This window comes from Nansenia antarctica, assembly GCF_963989245.1.
Source record: "Nansenia antarctica genome assembly, chromosome: 7".
Taxonomy (NCBI): Eukaryota; Metazoa; Chordata; class Actinopteri; order Argentiniformes; family Microstomatidae; genus Nansenia; species Nansenia antarctica.
In genome coordinates this window covers 73,788-92,510 of record NC_137677.1, presented here as the reverse complement: position 1 = coordinate 92,510, position 18,723 = coordinate 73,788, and the positions used below count along the sequence as shown (strand labels likewise).

The 18,723-nt window shown below is 51.5% G+C and overlaps 1 protein-coding gene across 1 annotated transcript; it reads right to left on the bottom strand.

The window, feature by feature from the left end:
- Positions 1 to 3,589: 3,589 nt before the first annotated feature.
- On the bottom strand, positions 3,590 to 17,615 carry LOC308163094 (flavin-containing monooxygenase 5-like). The gene is made up of 10 exons (XM_080537276.1): positions 17,569 to 17,615; positions 16,392 to 16,531; positions 15,783 to 15,971; positions 15,376 to 15,541; positions 10,612 to 10,754; positions 7,219 to 7,415; positions 6,744 to 6,891; positions 6,380 to 6,587; positions 5,877 to 5,949; positions 3,590 to 5,549 (listed from the first exon to the last, which is right to left on the bottom strand). Exons 2-10 carry the CDS (start codon positions 16,521 to 16,523, stop codon positions 5,141 to 5,143), a joined length of 1,665 nt encoding a protein of 554 aa, XP_080393402.1. The 5' UTR covers positions 16,524 to 16,531; positions 17,569 to 17,615; the 3' UTR covers positions 3,590 to 5,140.
- Between the last annotated feature and the right edge of the window lie 1,108 nt (positions 17,616 to 18,723).

Here is an 18,723-nt window from a genome sequence, read left to right as displayed (position 1 = left end):
AGACCCCCCCCCCCTTCCTACATCATAGACCCCCCCCCCTTCCTCCATCATAGACCCCCCCCTTCCTCCATCATAGACCCCCCCCCCTTCCTCCATCATAGACCCCCCCCCCTTCCTCCATCATAGACCCCCCCCCCTTCCTACATCATAGACCCCCCCCCCTTCCTACATCATAGACCCCCCCCCCCTTCCTCCATCATAGACCCCCCCCCTTCCTCCATCATAGACCCCCCCCCTTCCTACATCATAGACCCCCCCCCTTCCTCCATCATAGACCCCCCCCCTTCCTACATCATAGACCCCCCCCCCCCCCCTTCCTCCATCATAGACCCCCCCCCCCTTCCTCCATCATAGACCCCCCCCCCTTCCTCCATCATAGACCCCCCCCCCTTCCTCCATCATAGACCCCCCCCCCCTTCCTACATCATAGACCCCCCCCCCCTTCCTCCATCATAGACCCCCCCCCCTTCCTCCATCATAGACCCCCCCCCTTCCTACATCATAGACCCCCCCCCCCCCCCTTCCTCCATCATAGACCCCCCCCCTTCCTCCATCATAGACCCCCCCCCCTTCCTACATCATAGACCCCCCCCCCTTCCTCCATCATAGACCCCCCCCCCCTTCCTACATCATAGACCCCCCCCCTTCCTCCATCATAGACCCCCCCCTTCCTCCATCATAGACCCCCCCCTTCCTCCATCATAGACCCCCCCCCCCCTTCCTACATCATAGACCCCCCCCTTCCTCCATCATAGACCCCCCCCCCCCCCCTTCCTCCATCATAGACCCCCCCCCTTCCTCCATCATAGACCCCCCCCCTTCCTCCATCATAGACCCCCCCCCCTTCCTACATCATAGACCCCCCCCCTTCCTCCATCATAGACCCCCCCCTTCCTCCATCATAGACCCCCCCCTTCCTACATCATAGACCCCCCCCCTTCCTCCATCATAGACCCCCCCCTTCCTCCATCATACACCCCCCCCCTTCCTCCATCATAGACCCCCCCCCCCTTCCTCCATCATAGACCCCCCCCTTCCTCCATCATAGACCCCCCCCTTCCTCCATCATAGACCCCCCCCTTCCTACATCATAGACCCCCCCCCCCCCCCCTTCCTCCATCATAGACCCCCCCCTTCCTCCATCATAGACCCCCCCCCTTCCTACATCATAGACCCCCCCCCCCTTCCTCCATCATAGACCCCCCCCTTCCTCCATCATAGACCCCCCCCCCCCCCCTTCCTCCATCATAGACCCCCCCCTTCCTACATCATAGACCCCCCCCTTCCTACATCATAGACCCCCCCCCTTCCTCCATCATAGACCCCCCCCTTCCTCCATCATAGACCCCCCCCTTCCTCCATCATAGACCCCCCCCCTTCCTCCATCATAGACCCCCCCCTTCCTCCATCATAGACCCCCCCCTTCCTACATCATAGACCCCCCCCCTTCCTCCATCATAGACCCCCCCCCTTCCTCCATCATAGACCCCCCCCCTTCCTCCATCATAGACCCCCCCCCTTCCTACATCATAGACCCCCCCCTTCCTCCATCATAGACCCCCCCCTTCCTACATCATAGACCCCCCCCCTTCCTCCATCATAGACCCCCCCCCCTTCCTCCATCATAGACCCCCCCCCCCCTTCCTCCATCATAGACCCCCCCCCCTTCCTCCATCATAGACCCCCCCCCTTCCTCCATCATAGACCCCCCCCTTCCTACATCATAGACCCCCCCCTTCCTACATCATAGACCCCCCCCCCTTCCTCCATCATAGACCCCCCCCCTTCCTCCATCATAGACCCCCCCCTTCCTCCATCATAGACCCCCCCCTTCCTACATCATAGACCCCCCCCTTCCTACATCATAGACCCCCCCCCCCCCCCTTCCTCCATCATAGACCCCCCCCCCTTCCTCCATCATAGACCCCCCCCCCCTTCCTACATCATAGACCCCCCCCTTCCTCCATCATAGACCCCCCCCCCCTTCCTCCATCATAGACCCCCCCCCCCTTCCTACATCATAGACCCCCCCCTTCCTCCATCATAGACCCCCCCCTTCCTCCATCATAGACCCCCCCCTTCCTCCATCATAGACCCCCCCCTTCCTCCATCATAGACCCCCCCCTTCCTACATCATAGACCCCCCCCTTCCTACATCATAGACCCCCCCCCTTCCTCCATCATAGACCCCCCCCCTTCCTCCATCATAGACCCCCCCCTTCCTCCATCATAGACCCCCCCCTTCCTCCATCATAGACCCCCCCCCTTCCTCCATCATAGACCCCCCCCCCCTTCCTCCATCATAGACCCCCCCCTTCCTCCATCATAGACCCCCCCCTTCCTACATCATAGACCCCCCCCCTTCCTACATCATAGACCCCCCCCCTTCCTACATCATAGACCCCCCCCTTCCTCCATCATAGACCCCCCCCTTCCTACATCATAGACCCCCCCCCTTCCTCCATCATAGACCCCCCCCCCCCCCCCTTCCTCCATCATAGACCCCCCCCCCTTCCTACATCATAGACCCCCCCCCCTTCCTACATCATAGACCCCCCCCTTCCTCCATCATAGACCCCCCCCTTCCTCCATCATAGACCCCCCCCCCCTTCCTACATCATAGACCCCCCCCTTCCTCCATCATAGACCCCCCCCTTCCTCCATCATAGACCCCCCCCCCTTCCTCCATCATAGACCCCCCCCCTTCCTACATCATAGACCCCCCCCCCCTTCCTACATCATGGACCCCCTGTGTTCTAACCTCTGTGTCTGACCTCTGTGTCTGACCTCTGTGTCTGACCTCTGTGTCTGACCTCTGTGTCTGACCTCTGTGTCTGACCTCTGTGTCTGACCTCTGTGTCTGACCTCTGTGTCTAACCTCTGACCTCTGTGTCTGACCTCTGTGTCTAACCTCTGTGTCTAACCTCTGACCTCTGTGTCTAACCTCTGTGTCTAACCTCTGTGTCTAACCTCTGTGTCTAACCTCTGTGTCTAACCTCTGTGTCTAACCTCTGACCTCTGTGTCTGACCTCTGTGTCTAACCTCTGACCTCTGTGTCTAACCTCTGTGTCTAACCTCTGTGTCTGACCTCTGTGTCTAACCTCTGTGTCTAACCTCTGTGTCTAACCTCTGTGTCTAACCTCTGTGTCTAACCTCTGTGTCTAACCTCTGTGTCTGACCTCTGTGTCTGACCTCTGTGTCTAACCTCTGTGTCTAACCTCTGACCTCTGTGTCTGACCTCTGTGTCTAACCTCTGTGTCTAACCTCTGTGTCTAACCTCTGTGTCTGACCTCTGTGTCTAACCTCTGTGTCTAACCTCTGTGTCTGACCTCTGTGTCTAACCACCGTGTCGTAGTGGTGATATGCTGATTTGTATCGGCTGATTATTATTGCCTCCAAGTTCCTTCTGGGAAGAGTTTCTAATGTTAATTCTATACATTCTGATGAATCACTTCTGGGTTAGGGTTACACATTCTTTCTGATGAATGCCTGCTGTCACCCATTAGCAATTTTCCCAAAACAATTATACACAATTTGTAACTTTATTTGTATCAATGCAGATAGTTTATTTGTATCAATGCAGATAGTTTATTTGTATTCAGGGTTAGGGTTAAGCCCAATTTATGCTTCTGCGTCGAATTTACGTGCGCCTACGCCGTAGGCTACGCAAGGGCTCTCCCAATTTATAGTTCTACGTTGGTCGCGTCGCGTCGCGTTGGTCGGTGTACTCATAGCGGCATAATAGCGATCAAAAAACGTATTTTTGTTATGCTTGTTGTAAAGAAAATGTCTATAATGCATTGGAATGACAGTAAACTAAGATAATAAGATGGTTATCATACATTTTCTAATCTTTATTAATAAGTAATTACAGAAAAAGTAAATGACATTTCTGTCATGACTTCCGCATTTACGAGAGAGTCGGAATGTGACGCTACCAAGCGGACCAATCACAGTTCTTATAGATAACTTTACATTAAATCATAAATATAATTTAAACCCAACGAACAGCCATGGGGCTCCCTGTAACTAATCATTTATTTCTAAATAAACAGGATTGTACATCTCGTAAATGTGAATCGCGCTCCTTATAGGAAGGCTGTGCCTGACGCTTCCATAGGGCGCTCTACTCAAAGCGGCATAATAGCGATTTCTTTTTGTTATGCTTGTTGTAAATAAAAGTTCTATGATGCATTGAAATGACATTAAACTAAGATAATACGATGGTTATCATAATTTTTCAAATCTTTATTAATAAGTAATTACAGAAAAAGTAAATTACATTTCTGTCATGGCTTCCGCATTTTGGCCGACGAGAGAGTCGGAATCATATCGGAATCATGTGCTACCAAGCGGACCAATCACAGTGCTTACGGTTGCATAGGCACTGCCGCGTAGTTACATTTTTGGAGAGGTGCGCGTCAAGCTACGCCGTAGCCTACGCTGTCGATTTTACGCAGAAGCATAAATTGGGCTTAAAGCAAAAGGGATGCAGGTAGTTTTCAGTAAAAGGAATGTGAATGTAATGCAATTGGGGCTCCACCGTTTCACCAGATACCTGAGCCACTAGGTGGCGCTATTAACAAGTCATTGAGTTTGTAAGAGTCATGGAAATGCCATGAAAAAAAAAAGAAAACACACACCTTTGTTTGTCAATGCGCAATCTGGCAGGTGAAAGGTGAGAGGCAGGTGAAGAGAAAGAATGCACTCTTGCTCAGATGCTATCATTCATTAAACCAACGTTTTGGCAGCAACCATGATAACAAAGGCTATGAGGATATAACCATACTGCACTTTCTGATTGAAATGTTGCTGTGATGTCGAGGTATCCAATGATAGAACACAATGTGCCCTTACATCTCAACGTGTTAATGATTCAGCCTGTACTGTGGTCACAAATGGCATTTCTGTATCATCACAGGGGGACTTGCTCCCCAATGTGCCCTATTGTTTTGTGATTTGCTGGACATATTACTGTGTCCATTCTGGCTTATTATTGGTTGTGAGAGACACACACACATCTGTGGCACCAACATGGCAAATTAATCAACAGAAAGTGAGATTAGTGATTCTAGCTGGTGTTTTTCTGCACTCTGTAGTCAACATTCAGAGTTGATCTGGGTGAAGAGTTCCTCTCAGGTCAGTGTCCTGGCAGGTAGACCTTGATCCAGTCTAGGAGCGCAGTAGGGGCCTGTAGGAAAGCTGCTGGCTTGCTGTAGAAGGCAGCGAGAGCCAGGGCCGCCAGGGAGAGGACCAGCGGGAGAGAGGAGGAGCGCTGGGGCTCAGGGATGTCTGCAGGTCTGGTCTTCATGGGCTGGGCCACCCGGTCCCACTGGGTTAGGATGGCCTGGCGGGCTCCGGCCCACTGTCCCGGCCCACGCAGACGGTACTGGTACGGGGTGCAGGGACCCAACATCACCTGCAGCCCCAGCACAGGGTCCCTCAGCAGCAGCCCTAGGATGTTGGGACGAACCCCCATCTGCTCCGCTAACTCATCCATGTAGTCAACGTAATCCACCTGGATGGTGTGTCTCTGGGAGGTGACGTACCTGCAGCAATCATGTTTTGTACAACAATAAACCTTTTTTAAAACAGTTTTTTCAAAGTGCTTTACAAATAGATAAAAACAGATATGCAAAGTATATAGTAGAACAGTAGAGCAGTATCCAAAACTAAAATAAAAGTAGAAAAACAGTAAAACACAAAACATTAAAAAGAATCAGGGCAGCATCAATCTATAAACAATTGTTTTAAGAATACATTTAAAAGAAAATACTGATCTTGCTAGCTTAATATCCTAAGGCAGGTCAGATCAGGTCACCTTTGTCAATCACAAATGAATGAAAGAATAAATGAAGAATAAAGCACCACTGCACCTCTCTACCATGGCCTTCTCCTTGACTGTAACGTCCTTCAGCATGGCAGCCATCGGAGGAACCTTGTCCAACCCTGTGTGAAGCAGAGATGATGTCATATCCAGTCCATCAATGCAATGGGACACACATACAGAACTGTACTGCATCAGTATCGTTACTTTGTCCTGTCCAGTTTCACCTGTTCAGTTTAATGGCAACGCACTCATTCATTCATTCATTCCATTCACTCTCTCCGGGGATTGCCACCTTGTTGTGGTGGAGAGGCTTGAACCCTAACCCTAACCCAACGACCCTGAGAGGCTTGTGTTAGCCTAACCCTAACCCTCTCTCTCTCTCTCTCTCTCTCTCTCTGTGCTGTCTGCAGAGGGCGCGAGGCATCATTGAAGACACCTCTCACCCCAATGACAATTCAATTGAATTTGAATCTGAATATTATTATTTTTTAAACGTGGAACATCCCTTTAAATCACTTCTTAAAAAGGCAAGTCTGGAAGGTGTTTTACCTTGAAAGACGCGTGTAGCCCAGCGGGCCTGCATCTCAGAGATGGGCATGATGGCTCCCAGCGGCTGCACCAACCCTATAACAGCCAGCGTGGGGCGCTCTAACCCGGGAGGGAACATGTACTTATAGAGAGACGCCTTGTTGCCCGACACAGGAAGCACGTGGGAGGACAGGAAGGGGAAGGAGAAGCTGTAGCCAGTCGCAAACACCTGGAGAGAAGACATGGGGTGCGTCTCAATAGTCTACAGTAGTGTCCTCTCCTTGCTTCCTTTCTTTTATGTTCTGATCTGATAACGCTGTTGACTTGAGAAATTGTGTGTATGTGTGTGTGTGTGTGTGTGTGTGTGTGTGTGTGTATTACACACCACCAGGTCAATGTTGTCTTCCACGGTCCCGTCGTCAAACTCCACGCTGCCGCCCTGCAGCCTGCGGACGTTGGGCTTCACCTGGACGGTCCCAGACAGGATGCGGTTGGGCAGCTCGTCGTTCACCGTGGGGTGCTGGTGGAACAGCCTGGGAGACACGCAGGTTCCCTCAGAGATCAATTCAGATCAATATCCTATGAAAGCCCATATCTCACCAACTGCAGAATGTAAGCAAAACTGGAGACACTGGTCATTTTTGGAGACCGATGTCGTTATTGCTGTTAAAACAGAGCTAGTACTGTAGCTAGTTAATTTCGGTAAATTACTAAATATTACTAAACGACCAAAAATGACGTGTGTATTCTTTGTCTGCAAAACAAGTATTTGAATTGTACCTGTGTTACTGTGTTACCTGTGTTACCTGTGTTACCTGTGTTACCTGTGTTACCTGTGTTACCTGTGTTACCTGTGTTACCTGTGTTTGGGCTTGAGGGAGTAAAGGCTGTGGTTGAACCTCTGGTTGAGTCTGTTCTCCCCCAGGCTGCAGAATGTGTTTAAGGGCAGAATAGCCTTAGCCAGATTCACCACCCTGTTAAACAACATGTCCATGGGCATCCCATTATCTCCCACACGGTTCAGGATCCACGCCCCCCTACGAGTACTGAGGAACACCTGGGAGAGAGGAGGGCAGAGAGGAGAGGAGAGAGGAGGGCAGAGAGGAGAGGAGAGAGGAGAGGAGAGAGGAGGGGAGAGAGGAGGGGAGAGAGGAGAGGAGAGAGGAGGGGAGAGAGGAGGGGAGAGAGGAGGGGAGAGAGGAGGGGAGAGAGGAGAGGAGAGAGGAGGGGAGAGAGGAGGGGAGAGAGGAGGGGAGAGAGGAGGGCAGAGAGGAGAGGAGAGAGGAGGGCAGAGAGGAGGGGAGAGAGGAGGGGAGAGAGGAGGGCAGAGAGGAGAGGAGAGAGGAGGGCAGAGAGGAGGGGAGAGAGGAGAGGAGAGAGGAGAGGAGAGAGGAGGGGAGAGAGGAGAGGAGAGAGGAGGGCAGAGAGGAGAGGAGAGAGGAGGGGAGAGAGGAGGGCAGAGAGGAGGGCAGAGAGGAGGGGAGAGAGGAGAGGAGAGAGGAGAGGAGAGAGGAGGGGAGAGAGGAGAGGAGAGAGGAGGGCAGAGAGGAGAGGAGAGAGGAGAGGAGAGAGGAGGGGAGAGAGGAGAGGAGAGAGGAGGGCAGAGAGGAGAGGAGAGAGGAGGGCAGAGAGGAGGGGAAAGAGGAGAGGAGAGAGGAGGGCAGAGAGGAGAGGAGAGAGGAGGGCAGAGAGGAGGGGAGAGAGGAGGGGAGAGAGGAGAGGAGAGAGGAGGGCAGAGAGGAGGGGAGAGAGGAGAGGAGAGAGGAGAGGAGAGAGGAGAGAGGAGAGGAGAGAGGAGGGCAGAGAGGAGAGGAGAGAGGAGGGCAGAGAGGAGGGGAGAGAGGAAGCGAGAGAGGAGAGGAGAGAGGAGAGGAGAGAGGAGGGGAGAGAGGAGAGGAGAGAGGAGGGCAGAGAGGAGGGGAGAGAGGAGAGGAGAGAGGAGGGGAGAGAGGAGAGGAGAGAGGAGGGCAGAGAGGAGGGGAGAGAGGAGAGAGGAGAGGAGAGAGGAGGGCAGAGAGGAGAGGAGAGAGGAGGGCAGAGAGGAGGGGAGAGAGGAAGCGAGAGAGGAGAGGAGAGAGGAGAGGAGAGAGGAGGGCAGAGAGGAGGGGAGAGAGGAGAGGAGAGAGGAGGGGAGAGAGAGGAGAGGAGAGAGGAGAGGAGGGCAGAGAGGAGAGGAGAGAGGAGGGCAGAGAGGAGGGGAGAGAGGAGGGGAGAGAGGAGAGGAGAGAGGAGAGGAGAGAGGAGGGCAGAGAGGAGAGGAGACAGGAGGGCAGAGAGGAGGGGAGAGAGGAGGGCAGAGAGGAGGGGAGAGAGGAGGGGAGAGAGGAGGGGAGAGAGGAGGGGAGAGAGGAGGGCAGAGAGGAGAGGAGAGAGGAGAGGAGAGAGGAGAGGAGAGAGGAGGGCAGAGAGGAGGGCAGAGAGGAGGGGAGAGAGGAGGGGAGAGAGGAGGGCAGAGAGGAGGGGAGAGAGGAGGGGAGAGAGGAGGGGAGAGAGGAAGCGAGAGAGGAGAGGAGAGAGGAGAGAGGAGGGCAGAGAGGAGGGGAGAGAGGAGAGGAGAGAGGAGAGGAGAGAGGAGGGCAGAGAGGAGAGGAGAGAGGAGGGCAGAGAGGAGAGGAGAGAGGAGGGCAGAGAGGAGGGGAGAGAGGAGGGCAGAGAGGAGGGGAGAGAGGAGGGGAGAGAGGAGAGGAGAGAGGAGGGGAGAGAGGAGGGGAGAGAGGAAGCGAGAGAGGAGAGGAGAGAGGAGAGGAGAGAGGAGGGCAGAGAGGAGGGGAGAGAGGAGAGGAGAGAGGAGAGGAGAGAGGAGAGGAGAGAGGAGGGCAGAGAGGAGGGGAGAGAGGAGAGGAGAGAGGAGAGGAGAGAGGAGAGAGGAGGGCAGAGAGGAGGGGAGGGGAGAGAGGAGAGAGGAGAGGAGAGAGGAGGGCAGAGAGGAGGGGAGAGAGGAGAGGAGAGAGGAGGGCAGAGAGGAGGGGAGGGGAGAGAGGAGAGGAGAGAGGAGAGAGGAGAGGAGAGAGGAGAGGAGAGAGGAGGGCAGAGAGGAGGGGAGAGAGGAGAGAGGAGAGGAGAGAGGAGAGGAGAGAGGAGAGGAGAGAGGAGGGCAGAGAGGAGGGGAGGGGAGAGAGGAGAGGAGAGAGGAGAGGAGAGAGGAGAGGAGAGAGGAGGGGAGAGAGGAGAGGAGAGAGGAGAGAGGAGAGGAGAGAGGAGAGGAGAGAGGAGGGCAGAGAGGAGGGGAGGGGAGAGAGGAGAGAGGAGAGGAGAGAGGAGGGCAGAGAGGAGGGGAGAGAGGAGAGGAGAGAGGAGGGGAGAGAGGAGAGGAGAGGAGGGGAGAGAGGAGAGGAGAGAGGAGAGGAGAGAGGAGGGGAGAGAGGAGAGGAGGGGAGAGAGGAGGGGAGAGAGGAGGGGAGAAAGGAGGGGAGAGAGGAGGGGAGAGAGGAGGGGAGAGAGGAGAGGAGAGAGGAGGGGAGAGAGGAGAGGAGAGAGGAGAGGAGAGAGGAGAGGAGAGAGGAGGGGAGAGAGGAGAGGAGAGAGGAGGGGAGAGAGGAGAGGAGAGAGGAGAGAGGAGAGAGGAGAGGAGAGAGGAGGGGAGAGAGGAGAGAAGAGAGGAGGGGAGAGAGGAGAGGAGAGAGGAGGGGAGAGAGGAGAGGAGAGAGGAGGGGAGAGAGGAGGGCTGACTGTTATAAATTCAATCACCAAGAATATGGATTTAGGATTTATTTTGAAGCCTGCTGCAAAAGTCAACAATAATGTGACGACTGTAGAAAGGAGCTGACCAGCCAAGGAGCTAACCCTAACCCTAACCCACGGTGTCTAACCCTGTCCAGCCAAGGAGCTAACTGAAGTGAAAAGGAGATTCAGCCACTTGAAGGACAATGAGGCTAGATAGACAGTCTTGTTTATGGCTAAAACCAACACGCTTCCATGGTAATGTCTATGGCTTCACCTTGGGCTAAGCCCAGGAGAGGGTTAGGGTTAGCCCTGGAGAGGGTTAGGGTTAGCCCAGGAGAGGGTTAGGGTTAGCCCAGGAGAGGGTTAGGGTTAGCCCAGGAGAGGGTTAGGGTTAGCCCAGGAGGGTTAGGGTTAGCCCAGGAGAGGGTTAGGGTTAGCCCTGGAGAGGGTTAGGGTTAGCCCAGGAGAGGGTTAGGGTTAGCCCAGGAGAGGGTTAGGGTTAGCCCTGGAGAGGGTTAGGGTTAGCCCAGGAGAGGGTTAGGGTTAGCCCTGGAGAGGGTTAGGGTTAGCCCTGTGTTGTTTTCTTGTACCTGTTTGGTGAATCTGCTCAGCTCCACAGCAAGGTCACCTCCAGAGTTCCCGATCCCGATCACCACCACCCGCTTCCCACGCCACTCCTCTGGGCTCTTGTAGTCCCGGCTATGGAAGTACTTCCCCTCGAACGTGTCAATGCCTGGAAAAGACATAGGCCTCAGTCACCTGACCACCTCCACACCAGGGGAGGCCTCAGTCACCTGACCACCTCCACACCAGGGGAGGCTGGTGGAGGTAGAAATCGAAGGACGGCCTCCATATCATTCTTCATTCCATTCCACTGTCATGTGGGTTAGGGTTAGGGTTAGGTTTGGGGTTAGGGTTAGGTTTGGGGTTAAGGTTAGGGTTAGGTTTGGGGTTAGGGTTAGGGTTAGGCATAGGAGAAGGTGACTGCTTTGAATATAGAGTTGACAGAATGATCAATAGAATCAGACGATTCTCACTTGTAGAGTTTATTATCTTTCAATAAAGAGGTAATGAGTGGCTATCTACTAACTAGACAATGACTGTGGTTCTACTAGACAATGACTGTGATTCTACTAGACAATGACTGTGATTCAATATTCTCATTCAAGATATGTGAGGCGAGGCAGAGGTGTGACGAAACATCAGTTTTTCCTTGCTGACCATCCAACACATTACGTAACATAACGTAAAGATAAGCTACGGTACAATGGCCTTAAAGGGATAGTTCACCCAAATTACAAAATCACACATTTGGTTTCTTACCATGAAAGGAGTCGATGATCGAGTCGATCAGATAAGCCGACACTAAAAGCACCATTCTTACATTAACCTGAGATACCATTCAAAGTTCACCCTGGGTTAGGCCATCTTCACCCCCCTCACCCTGGGTTACGCCATCTTCACCCCCCTCTAACCCTAACCTCTCTTGTTCACCTTGTGTAACCGCCCTTCTAGCTCCGCGGTAACCACAGAGGACAGTCTTGGCTGTCTGCCTGTCTGCCTGTCTGCCTGCCTGTCTGCCTGTCTGCCTGTCTGCCTGCCTGCCTGCCTGCCTGTCTGCCTGTCTGTCTGTCTGTCTGTCTGCCTGTCTGCCTGTCTGCCTGTCTGCCTGTCTGTCTGTCTGTCTGCCTGTCTGCCTGCCTGCCTGCCTGCCTGCCTGCCTGTCTGTCTGTCTGCCTGTCTGTCTGCCTGCCTGTCTGCCTGCCTGCCTGTCTGCCTGTCTGCCTGTCTGTCTGCCTGTCTGTCTGGCTGTCTGCCTGCCTGCCTGCATGTCTGTCTGTCTGTCTGTCTGTCTGCCTGTCTGTCTGTCAGCCATGTGAATAAACAGGCTGTTCCAGAGTCTAGACTGAGGACAAAAGCTTTGCCATTATGGCCCCTAGACTCTGGAACGATCTGGAACGATCTGCCTGAGGATATTAGGCTAGGAGGCTAGCATTAGCATTAGCTTTACACAGGCCCTAACACTGGCATACCTGGGAGGTCACACTGGCATACCTGGGAGGTCACACTGGCATACCTGGGAGGTCACACTGGCATACCTGGGAGGTCACACTGGCATACCTGGGAGGTCACACTGGCATACCTGGGAGGTCACACTGGCATACCTGGGAGGTCACACTGGCATACCTGGGAGGTCACACTGGCATACCTGGGAGGTCACACTGGCATACCTGGGAGGCAGGGTTTCCGTTAACCGGTAATTCCCGGTCTTTGTCCGGTAAAATTAGTGGAAGTCCGACAAGTTGAAAACTCGTCGGACATAAATGTCCGGTGAAAATAATTCCCTCTAACCATTTTCAGCTGAGCACCAAACACACACACAGAACACTGCCCGAGAGAGAAGGACCCGCCCCCTTTAGTTAGCCTATAGGCTATAGGCTAACTAAAGGGGGCGGGTCCTTCTCTCTCGGGCAGTGTTACACGAGTGTGTGTGTGTTTGGTGCTCAGCTGAAAATGGTGTCCCGAAGCGGAGCGCTTTAACTTTATCGCACAATAACAAGGATAACAAACAAAACGGACAACATTTACACTAAGATGGAGACAAACTTCAGCGATATGATCTAACAGCCGGTCTTCAGGACGACATACAGACCCGTATGAGCTTACAGGGCTATCCCCTATCTATCTGAGAAAAGGCATAGCCTAGCCCTAGGCTGTAACATCGAACGGAAATTAGCCTATACGCATTGCAAGTTAATTTAAAGCCTATTTATTTTCAAAGAGTTTTATTCTATTTTATTTTATCTGATAAAAGGCATATGAACGGAAATTAGGCTAGCCGTGTCACGCCAGAAGCCTACATGCTTGCACTGTTACTGTTCAATAAAATGTTATACATCTAGACATTGTGGTATTTCTTTATATACGTATCCCAGACTGCCTATCAATTGTTTCTCAATAAACAGTTATGTTCTCCCCATTGTCATACTCCCGAGCTAAACGAAATGCCTTCCCAACCAGCGAGACCTGGTTATAGAAATGACGTTGTTTTATTGATTTAAAAAAAAGGGTAAAACTGGAAAGAGAAAATAGAAAACTCACATTAATCCCAAACAATTTAACAAACTTCAGTTAACGTAATGTGGAGTCCGTTCATTGATCGATGCTGTCTGTTCAGTTCCCAGTGAGGCGCCCGTTCAGCGCTGGATTTGACGCATGGCATAGCGCGCATGCGTCAAATCATGTTATATTATTATATATTATATAGCTCGCATCTAATCGTATCGGATGAGAAATAGACATTAAATGGCATATATAGGCCGCTACACAACAGTAATCACCGCGACAAACAGCTATATTAGATTTGAAAAAAAGAAATATGATTTTGAAAAAAAAAATTTTTATTATATTTTAATATGATGACCGGAATATATCACGTTTGTCCGGTAAATCGAATTCGTCCCGGACACGATGTCCGACGGCAAATTTTTCTAACGGAAACCCTGCTGGGAGGTCACACTGGCATACCTGGGAGGTCACACTGGCATACCTGGGAGGTCACACTGGCATACCTGGGAGGTCACACTGGCATACCTGGGAGGTCACACTGGGTGATGATGTCATACCTGGGAGGTCACACTGGGTGATGATGTCATACCTGGGAGGTCACACTGGGTGATGATGTCATACCTGGGAGGTCACACTGGGTGATGATGTCATACCTGGGAGGTCACACTGGGTGATGATGTCATACCTGGGAGGTCACACTGGGTGATGATGTCATACCTGGGAGGTCACACTGGGTGATGATGTCATACCTGGGAGGTCACACTGGGTGATGATGTCATACCTGGGAGGTCACACTGGGTGATGATGTCATACCTGGGAGGTCACACTGGGTGATGATGTCATACCTGGGAGGTCACACTGGGTGATGATGTCATACCTGGGAGGTCACACTGGGTGATGATGTCATACCTGGGAGGTCACACTGGGTGATGATGTCATACCTGGGAGGTCACACTGGGTGATGATGTCATACCTGGGAGGTCACACTGGGTGATGATGTCATACCTGGGAGGTCACACTGGGTGATGATGTCATACCTGGGAGGTCACACTGGGTGATGATGTCATACCTGGGAGGTCACACTGGGTGATGATGTCATACCTGGGAGGTCACACTGGGTGATGATGTCATACCTGGGAGGTCACACTGGGTGATGATGTCATACCTGGGAGGTCACACTGGGTGATGATGTCATACCTGGGAGGTCACACTGGGTGATGATGTCATACCTGGGAGGTCACACTGGGTGATGATGTCATACCTGGGAGGTCACACTGGGTGATGATGTCATACCTGGGAGGTCACACTGGGTGATGATGTCATACCTGGGAGGTCACACTGGGTGATGATGTCATACCTGGGAGGTCACACTGGGTGATGATGTCATACCTGGGAGGTCACACTGGGTGATGATGTCATACCTGGGAGGTCACACTGGGTGATGATGTCATACCTGGGAGGTCACACTGGGTGATGATGTCATACCTGGGAGGTCACACTGGGTGATGATGTCATACCTGGGAGGTCACACTGGGTGATGATGTCATACCTGGGAGGTCACACTGGGTGATGATGTCATACCTGGGAGGTCACACTGGGTGATGATGTCATACCTGGGAGGTCACACTGGGTGATGATGTCATACCTGGGAGGTCACACTGGGTGATGATGTCATACCTGGGAGGTCACACTGGGTGATGATGTCATACCTGGGAGGTCACACTGGGTGATGATGTCATACCTGGGAGGTCACACTGGGTGATGATGTCATACCTGGGAGGTCACACTGGGTGATGATGTCATACCTGGGAGGTCACACTGGGTGATGATGTCATACCTGGGAGGTCACACTGGGTGATGATGTCATACCTGGGAGGTCACACTGGGTGATGATGTCATACCTGGGAGGTCACACTGGGTGATGATGTCATACCTGGGAGGTCACACTGGGTGATGATGTCATACCTGGGAGGTCACACTGGGTGATGATGTCATACCTGGGAGGTCACACTGGGTGATGATGTCATACCTGGGAGGTCACACTGGGTGATGATGTCATACCTGGGAGGTCACACTGGGTGATGATGTCATACCTGGGAGGTCACACTGGGTGATGATGTCATACCTGGGAGGTCACACTGGGTGATGATGTCATACCTGGGAGGTCACACTGGGTGATGATGTCATACCTGGGAGGTCACACTGGGTGATGATGTCATACCTGGGAGGTCACACTGGGTGATGATGTCATACCTGGGAGGTCACACTGGGTGATGATGTCATACCTGGGAAGTCGTTGAGCGGCAAGTTGGGATGACAGTGGTGTCCAATACAGATCATCACCGCGTCGAACACGTGTTTCTCCCTCTCTCCGTCCCTGTTCTCCGTCTCCACGTCCCACTGGCCTGAGTGAGAGAAGTCTGGCCTCTGCTTCACCTGGAGGACTCGGGTCTGAGAGAGAGAGAGAGAGAGAGAGAGAGAGAGAGAGAGAGAGAGAGAGAGAGAGAGAGAGAGAGAGAGAGAGACCAACAGGTAAACAGATAGAGAAACAGATAGACAGACTGAAACGTTGACATTTAATCTTGCAGAGGTTGCGACTAAGAGCTCACCTGGAAGCGTATGTGCAGAGAGAGGGGTCGGGTTAACAACAGGATACAGTATAGGGTATAGGGTTATAAGTCTAAGCCCTCACCTGGAAGCGTATGTGCTTGACAAGCTGGAAGTGGTCTGCGTACATGCGGAAGTATTCCATGATGAGGGAGTTGTGCATGTAGTTGGGGAAGTGGGCGGGGATGGGGAAGTCACTGAAACACATCATCTCTTTGGAGGTGTTGATGATGACAGAGTGGTAGATACTGGCCCTGTCCGGCTCTGGGTTCTCCTGGGGAAGGACAGTCAGTCACACGGGCATTGTTAGTATAATCTTCATCATCATCATCATCATCATCCATAGCCAAGAGGCACCGCAAGATCAGCACACCCACCTTGATAACAGAGAATAATGTTATCAGTTCTACTCTTTTATTCCAGTGAAGATGAAGGAAATGAGAATGAAGAGAGGAAGCCACCAAGGCTGCTGAGGCTACAGGAAGCCAGCTGAGGCTACATGGAGCGCCGGTTTTGGGTCACGCCGGGAAAAACGAATGCCTGGTGGAATGTCCTGGGTCTACCAGCACGCGCACGCCCAGTGTACTTTAATGATCCTGTGATACGCGACTCTGTGAAGAGGCCAGAGATCACATGACCTGAGGCATAACCCTAACCCTATGAGGCTTCACTTCCCTAACCCTAACCCACTGACCTTAAACCTCCACAGGCCTCCGATGTCGTCGCTGCTCTCGAAGCACACCGGCTCCAGGCCCTCCTCCACACAGCTCTTGATGCAGGCCAGGCCTGAGCTGCCCCCTCCGATCACTGCCACACGCCGAGTCATCCTGCTGTCTGCAGAGGGAGGGGTAGGGTTAACAACAGGATACAGTATAGGGTATAGGGTTAAGTCTATGTATGTCTGGGAATGTATGGTGGGGAAGGTTCTTCCATGCTTTCACATCACTACCACCATGTACCAATAGCCTGAAGTTATGTGCAGAGAGAATGGATATAAGGGGAGTGGAAACAGAGAACATGAGATTACTCCAACATTCAATGGTTCAGTGATGTTAAACATGGAGCTCCCATAGAATATTATTAATTTTCATCATACACCCATAGCCTATACAAAAGTCATACTTTTTTTTCACGCTGCTTATCTTCCCTTTATACATGTTATGTGCAATATGACAACCCTAGTCGTCTATCTGTACAGTATAGTAGAGTGGATAGTGTACATAGCCTTTATTTATGTAAACCAGCTCTTTTCCCTTCTTGTTTTGTTTTTTCGTGTTTTTTTCTTTCCTAGCACCAGGGGAGCCACCCCTCCCAAATTTTGTTGTTTGGTACCTGTACTATAGCAATGACAATAAAGACCATTCATTCATTCATGTTTCAACATTGTTCTGTTGCTATGTGCGCTGTGTTTGTGACAGTCATGTTACAATGACAATAAATATCATTCATCCAATACCCCCCAGGAAAACAAGTTTCCGTTTGACCCGAAAGGACAATCTATCTTTAATCACGTGACTCTCCTCTATCAGACTGGGTTCTGAGACATTCCTGCTGATCAGATTCCAGATGGACTTACGACGCAGCGTTGAGTTGTTTGTTGCAATCAAAGTTGCCTGTTTGCCTATTAACACAGAACAACTGAGTAGTTTTATTACAGCAGAACGATGTTGCTAGGCAGGGCTCAGGTCTCTGTTCTCTGTTCAGACGAGGTGTTTGTATTTACTGGTTTCGTCTGTTTCGTAACAGCGGTAAAAGCAGCATATTAAACCTCGTTCAGCTTCTATTGATGCAAGTTGTAGCTTCCGCTGTCCCGTATCACCCACAGCTCCAATACAACCAGAATACAACCCTAGTCTTATAGTCAGTCTTACCTGTTACGAGTTCCACAAAGGTGTTTCTTATCGCAGACCTCCCGTCTCTCCAGGTCAGACCACAACCCAGAGAGACACGGGGGGGCGGAGTAACAGACTAGTGAACTTTGACTTAGTTAGGGTTACACACACAGTATCATTGGCAATGCATACTTTTTGACCTTGTTGTGGAAATCAAGGGTTAGCGAACCCTAACTCTAACACAATAGATGTTCTATTTCACTTATTGTAATGGATGGCCAGCATGGCAGTCCGTCTCTAGCAAACAGAGACCAGAACAAAGTTACAATACACATTTATACGTTCAAAAGCCTCTATCCAGGGCGTCTGAAATATATATGTTACGGTACATGTGGAAACACTAGGGTTAGGGTTAGGGGTAGTGATGGGGAAACGAAGCTTTCGACGCATTGACAGTTCGACACAATTGTGCCGGAAAAAGTGTCGATCGATCGATGCAGTCGATACAGCAGCTCCATACTGCCATCTGCTGGTCAGGTCTGGTACAGCAGCTCCATACGAAATAGGTTTCGTTTCAGTTGAAAATGTGTGGATATGCGTCATGTGTGGATATGCGTAGTTTTGCCAATTCATAGAGGAAAATGCAGACACGCGCAGTGGATAAAGTCATGAAAAACATTTAGTGTCTTTGAAAATAATTGTATTTTCTCCCATTATAGCGGCCAACTGATTTAGTACTTTAGTACACACGCAATGAAGTCTGTTTTGAGTCGAGTTTGAAACGTCTCATTTAGAGTGAGATCATTATGTAACGCAACAAACATCCACCCGCCCATCCCTCCCACTGACTCAAGGGGGGGGGGGGGGCAGATGTGTTCATCTCTTCCGCATCACTTTGATTTCCTCTTTATGAACAAAGCAGCTCAGCTCACAGATAACCCTAACTAACCCTAACCCACACTCAGACCAGACCTAACCCACACTCAGACCAGCAAACAACTCAATATCATCAAAGAAATCTGTAAATCATGATCGGTAAGTTATAATCATAATTATGCTTTGTTAAGAAATACAAAAACGTTGTGTTTCAGCCTCCGTGTGCCCATCCTCATTTAATAGTCTACAGCTTTGTCATCTGAAGTTCAGCTGTTTCTTAATGTCGTTTCTTATAACTCGTTCACTGATATATTATTT

Bases quoted from the DNA above. Each gene is read 5' to 3' on its own strand.
- LOC308163094 (XM_080537276.1), bottom strand. From the start codon at position 16,523: ATGACTCGGCGTGTGGCAGTGATCGGAGGGGGCAGCTCAGGCCTGGCC. The intron at 10,755-15,375 runs GTATGACATCAT...TGTCTTTTCCAG, and splicing joins GCCGCTCAACGACTTCCCAG to GCATTGACACGTTCGAGGGG. The intron at 6,588-6,743 runs GTGTGTAATACA...TCTTCTCTCCAG, and splicing joins AAGACAACATTGACCTGGTG to GTGTTTGCGACTGGCTACAG.